The sequence below is a fragment of the Branchiostoma belcheri genome, unplaced genomic scaffold (assembly GCF_001625305.1).
Source record: "Branchiostoma belcheri isolate BF01 breed outbred unplaced genomic scaffold, Haploidv18h27 scaffold217, whole genome shotgun sequence".
NCBI lineage: Eukaryota > Metazoa > Chordata > Leptocardii > Amphioxiformes > Branchiostomatidae > Branchiostoma > Branchiostoma belcheri.
In genome coordinates this window covers 32,279-38,667 of record NW_017803680.1, presented here as the reverse complement: position 1 = coordinate 38,667, position 6,389 = coordinate 32,279, and the positions used below count along the sequence as shown (strand labels likewise).

General features: G+C 39.7%; 1 protein-coding gene across 1 annotated transcript; it reads right to left on the bottom strand.

Moving 5' to 3' along the window:
* Positions 1 to 379: 379 nt before the first annotated feature.
* Positions 380 to 5,862, bottom strand: LOC109470025 (kelch-like protein 12). The gene is made up of 2 exons (XM_019768803.1): positions 4,714 to 5,862; positions 380 to 1,012 (listed from the first exon to the last, which is right to left on the bottom strand). The coding sequence occupies exons 1-2, from the start codon at positions 5,860 to 5,862 to the stop codon at positions 380 to 382; spliced, it is 1,782 nt and encodes a 593-aa protein (XP_019624362.1).
* Between the last annotated feature and the right edge of the window lie 527 nt (positions 5,863 to 6,389).

The window sequence follows — 6,389 nt, the reverse complement described above, 5'->3', positions numbered from 1 at the left end:
TATCCTGCTTTCTTAGTTCCGTCACAAAGGCCTAGGAAAAAATGTTGTGTTTCCTCTTTCAGTCCTAATAAAAATAGGGTCCGTCGGTAAGGATTATCTTTTTTTTATTAATTTTTGGCAATCCAACTAGTGATCTAACTTATACAATACAGTTAAACAAAGTAAAACTTGCATTAAGACACATATTTTCGATGTCAATGTTGGAAAACTGATTGTGCAATGTTTCATCACTTAGGTGTCTGATCATTGAGCTAAAAGAGGGGTTTATCAGCTTGAAAAAAAATTGTCACTTGCAGGGGTCCACACAATAATGGCTAGGGTTGGCAGTTTTTTTCCTAGGGTCGGTCGGGAAACAGGAAACACAACATTTTTCCAAGGCCTAAGCAATAATGTCTAACCCGTCGACATCGATGTGAACGCATCCTGCCCTAACGAGGAAGCTTGCTTGTCCCGAAGGCGGGAGAATGTTCTTGTCGTGCAGACTCCACTGGTCCAGCGGGCACGGGAAGCCTGTCGGCTGCAGAACGTACAAGCCTCCGGTACAGCACAGATACAGCCTGTCCTCTACAGCTACCGGCCCCACCGCCACTTCTACCAACTCTGGCAGGAAATTTTCATCTTCCTCCCACTTGTCCGTTTTTGGGTAGTACATCGCCATGGTTGTCGGCGTCCAAGACGAATTCTTCCAGGACGATAGTAGCGTGTAGATCCTGCCACCTACAACTGCCGCGCCGTGGATTTTCTTTACAGCAGGCATTGGTGAGACGTTGGTCCACGTGTTCGTCAACGTTTGGTAGCGGAACACATCTTTACCTCTCGGGCTGTCGAAGCCACACAGGACGTAAATGTCGCGCTCTATTGTAACAGCGTGGTGGCCGTTCAGGCAACAGGGAAGCTGCGCCATCGTATGCCAAGTATTTTCCTCGGGGCCGTACCTTTCAACATCAGGCAACGCTTGGCCGCCAGGAAAGGACTTGCCGCCAATAGCGTACACGTGTTTACCAGAGAGATTCTTTATTGACACAACAAAAAAGTACAGAGACTTTTGTATGGTCTTCTACAACTTAACTAAAGATCTAACAAAGCTACATACATGTGTGGATAACGTCATCTTACGTACAGAGTATATGTATGATGTAACAATAAAGGTTAACTATTCTCTAACATGTGGTCTCTAAGATCGAAACATTCTTTAATGTATTTTCCTATTTGAACACTGTATTGGTTATCTCCCCTGAGAATGTAGTTGAATTTATCTATAGCATCTAACGTATTGAAATCAATTGAACAAGCGGAAAGAAAGGTGAACAGCAATAGGCGCTTATCATTGTATAGTGTACAATCCATTATAAAATGGTGCTCATTTTCAATCATGTTTGGACAAAATGGACAGAACCGTTGGTCATTTGGTATTTTCTTGTATCGACCCATTTCTATGTTTAATTTATGACAACTAATTCTTAATTTTGTGATCGCTTTTCGGATATCTAGATTGTGTATACTTGAGAGGTATTGTTTTTGTCCATAATTTTCCTTTAATGCGGTATAAACAGAAAGTTTTGCGTTGTTACTAATAGAATTATACCATTTTTGTATATATATATCTTGAAGGCGGGATCGTAATTGATTGGTTATCGTATCCACTTGGTATGACCGGGGGTTCGTCCAGAATTGTCCAAGACCATTGTAATTCAGAATGTCATTTACGTGGTTAAGCCAATCGTGTTTACCAGAATATAAAACATCGTATGCTTCACGAAGTAAGCTGTCTTCGGGCAAGTTAACAGAACGATGCCAGTATTTTATTAATTGTATTTCAGTATCTATTATTATTGGAAAGGTTCCTAGTTCTCCACGAACACCATCATTTGATGCTTTTGTATTAACTCTAAGTAAAAATTTTTGAAAGTTCATATCGATGGCATCAAATTCTGGAATATGTTGAGAAAGATGTATATTTTCAATTGAAAAGTTGTCGTTTTCTAATTTTAGACGAGACGCTAGATTAAAAAACATGTCCTTATCTGCCCTTCTTTCAAAATGAATCACATATGTGTGGGCACAAGTGGAGCTTAAACTCTTTCTAACCGAGGCAGAAATGTTTTCCTCTATACCAAGTTTCTCTAATACAGTGGAGAAAATGTTTTTTGGTGTGGATTCTGAAATACGCGTAGAAACATTAAGTTTTAGTGTTTTAGATGTTTGGTCGAAACATGTTAATTCTGATCCATATAGAAAAATCGGCTTCACAAATTTGTTGAAAAGGCTTTTTGCTAATTGAATTGAAATGTTAGTTTCAGAAAACAAAAGGGATTTAAGTTTGAATAACGCTCTCATTGCTTTAGTTTTTAAATATTTTCTGGCGGTTTTGAATTTGCCCGAAGACGTGAGAGGTATACCGAGATAAGTGTAGCTATCGGTAACTTCAATTTCCTTTCCGTATATATAGAATCTATTTAGACATTTGTTTGGTATTCCCTTCGCGAATATAAGAACTTTGGTTTTAGTTACATTAACACTCAATTTCCATCTATTGCAGTATGTTTCTAAATTGTTTATACAGTTCTGTAGACCTTCTTTAGACAGTGAGATTAGGGCGAGGTCGTCCGCCCAAGATAAACAGTTAAGTGATGTAGAAGTTAAAGTTGCAGGGTCACATTTGTTTGGATCAAAACATGAAGGTAGGTCATTAATGAAAAGGTTGAATAATAAAGGACTTAGATTGCACCCCTGCCTTACCCCACATGTAGAAACAAAAGGATTCGACAATCCGTGTTGTAGTCTAACAGCATAATTAACATCCAGGTACATAGATCGCAACACATTGAAAAAAATTTCCACCTATACCATAATGTGACAGTTTGTAGAATAAACCATCACGCCAAACACTGTCAAAAGCCTTCTTCATGTACGACGAAACAACGAATTAATTTACCTTTCTTTTTTTTGTGTGTATTTTTCAATGAGAGATTTAAGGATAAAAACATTGTCTGAGGTTCTGCACTTTTTTCTAAATCCAAACTGTGTATCATTTAGTATGCCTTTGTCTTCGATAAAGTTTTGTAGTCTAGTATTCAATAATAGAGTAAATAATTTTGATAAGCAGCTTGAGATGGCGATTCCCCTGTAGTTGTCAGCATTAGATTTGTCGCCTGATTTAAAAATTGGAGTGAGAATACTTGTATTCCAGTTAGATGGAAACTTGCCGTTTGATAGAATTGTATTGAATAATGTTACCAGTGATTGGCACAGCTGTGCTGACCCATGTTTTAACATCTCATTTGAAATGGAGTCTATGCCGCATGCCTTCCCAGATTTCAGTGATCTTAAACCGTTTAAAACTTCTTGTGGGGTGAAATGAAAGTCTAATAAATTTGGCGTGCAGTCTTGTGAATATTCTAAATGATCAAAGACCGTTTTTTCAAAGGCAGTGTCAAAACTTGTATTTCTCACTAGGTTGTTTAAGTCTTGGAAATGGTTTATCCATTGTTCAGCTGTAATGGTGGGATCTACAGAGCCCTTATTGTTTTTTCCGTTACTTCCGTGTCTAGGTAATTTAGTAATGACCAAATTCTTTAGGGTTTTCTCTATTCAATGATTCCAATTTCTTCTAAAAGCTTCAATCTTATAATAACGTTTCTGTTGTTTTATCATTTTTTTGTATTCTTTCAGAGTACTAAAATATCTTGATCTATTATCTTGTGCCCAAGGGTCTTTTTTCAAAATAGACGATTGTTTTTTTAATCGTTGACGTAGGGACCAACAATGTTGATCAAACCATGGTTTGTTTTTTTTAACATGAACAGTTTTGTTGTTTTGTCTATGACGTTTTATCTTTAAAGATCTTTTTGAAATCTCCAGTAGAATTTCTGTGAAACTTGTAACGGCGTTTTCCGCTGAAGTAAATTTTTTTTGGCAGAAATCGCTCAGTTTAGAACGTGTATCGTTATTATTCAAAGTATTTAAAAATAATTCTTTTGATTCGTCATTCCAGAGATATTGCACTGGCTTTGGGTTTACATGACTACTATCTTTCAAGACAAGTGGAGAGTACTTTGTCGACATGGAAAAGGAGATATGACAGTGATCGGAGAACGGTGATATGGAGCTGACATTCATATATTGAATATGATTTAGCAAGGACCTTTGAGTAATGCAGTAGTCGACAACACTCGAACCATTATAATGATAACAAGTAAAATCGCCTTTGAGGTCCCCGGCAAATCTGCCATTCAAAATGGCTAAATCTGCTGAAGAGCACAATTCTATAAGACAATTTCCATAATTGTTCACTTTACAATCCTTATTGTTTCTGTTTTTTATATCAAAAGGTATGTTTGTTTTGGACTCATTGGAGGTGTCTAGATCAAAATATGTTTCTGTAAGCCGTCCTGTTCTGGCATTTAGATCGCCTAGTATTACTATGTCACCAAGATTAGAAAATTTGCAAATTTCCTTAGATAGTATATCAAATGGATCATGTTGCGACGACTTAGAGAATTCAGGGGGAATGTATACGTTACAAAGAAACAAGTCATTTTCAAGACCGAAAAAATTTTTGTCAAGTTTGCACCAAATACAGTCAGTTGAATCACTTTCTAATTTTTGAATCCCCTTTCTGTACGCGCTTTTGAAAATTGTGGCTACCCCACCCGAGTTTCGCTTTGCCCTTCTACTTCTATTTCTAGTACTACTAAACAGACTATAACCTACGCTAGCTAGTGCAAAATCAAACCTGGTAACATGCATTGGCGCCTTTTCCCACCATCTGTTGTGAAGACCGTCATAGACATAAAAGTTCGCAGAGGTTCTTACCTTAACGTTCGTACCAAAATCCTTCACAGTCGAGTCCTTCAGAACTCCACCGGCTACGTACAGTTTGTTGTCCTGTGACACGATGATGCTGACGTTAGTGGCAGGGTAAGGCGTGGGAAGACGATACTTGGTCTTTGTACGGGCTCCGTATAATAGGAGGTCGTCACAATCGCGACTTTTATACGCAGAGACTATTATGTCGGGCCTCCTCGTACCGAATGTTAAGCTTGAGATGAGTTCAAGCGATTGTGGATTCCTCACAGCATTATTAAGGCCTACCTGCACCTGGGACGCTGTCTTGTACAGCCGTGTAGCAGGTGTAATATCTCTTAGCACCTGGTGCCCTGACACCTTCTGTCGTGAGCACAGAAGCTCCAGGGTCTGGTACCTCACGTGTTTCATGAGTTCGTCTACACCGTCTCCGGCTATGTCGTTGTGCTTTGCCCATCTCTCCAAGGCATCAAAAATGCCCGCGCCCTCATGTACAACTAAAGATTCGCCTGAGACCAACTCTGTTACCTGGGACAACTCTAGATCAAGGAACTCGCCTCCCTTACTGACGTCGGTGATGTCGGAAACAAGCGTCCACTGGGCGGCTTGAGCTAACTCCCTGCAGTTGTAGGTGCGTGCGAGGAGGTACAGAGAGATACAGTTTGCCGGGACGACCCGCTTGACGAGCCACTCTTCACAGGCACGGTGAAGGTCAACAATCTGGAGTAAGTCCGAAGCTTGGACGAGATCTTGCACTGTTTTGTAACACTCACTTGTGAGTGAAACTTTCCCGGTATAAATGAAGTCTAAAACGAGAGTCATGGCTTCCTGGCCAACGCCGTACATGGAGATTTCTTCCTCCCGAGCTTCTTTGAGCCCTCTGGATAACATAGCCATAAAGTACGGGCTGCCTGCCGCTAGGACGTTTCTATGGGCAGGGAACGACGTGCCGTCAACGTGGAGTATGACGTCAGTCAGGCACCCCGAGGATCGCATGTCGTTCAGGTTCCGTACAAGAGCTGGGATTCGAACGGAGGATAAGTCTATGTCGGCCATGATGTTGTCTCAGCCGTGGTCTGGGTATAGCCTCCTTGTGATTGTGAATTAGAGATACCTGCAGAGGAAGCAAAACGCAATTCAATTAATTAAATAAATTCTTTATTATCATACCAACATTGAAGACATACATTTACTGTTGCCTGAATGGCATTGATATTTACCATCATTACGTAACAATAAAAATAAACACATAACATTATATTGCATTTCTCTTTTTCTTATACAGTTCACATTCTATTACAAAATGGCGTTCGTCCTCTATTCTGTTCAAGTTACAATATTTACATAATCTTTGTTCCAGGGGAGTTCGGGTATGCCTGCCGATTTCAATATGTAATTTATGACAGCTTAAGTATCCCACCTTTGACTTTGTGAAGAGCTGCTGGCAATATTTGAGACAATGCATACCAAATGGTAGTTACCTTCTGTGTCTATCCGATCCCTTCCAGATGTCAACGACCTGATGTAACCTCCAAACGCTGGTGCTGGGGAAGAATGCATAAATGTAAATTTCGTGAACAAAA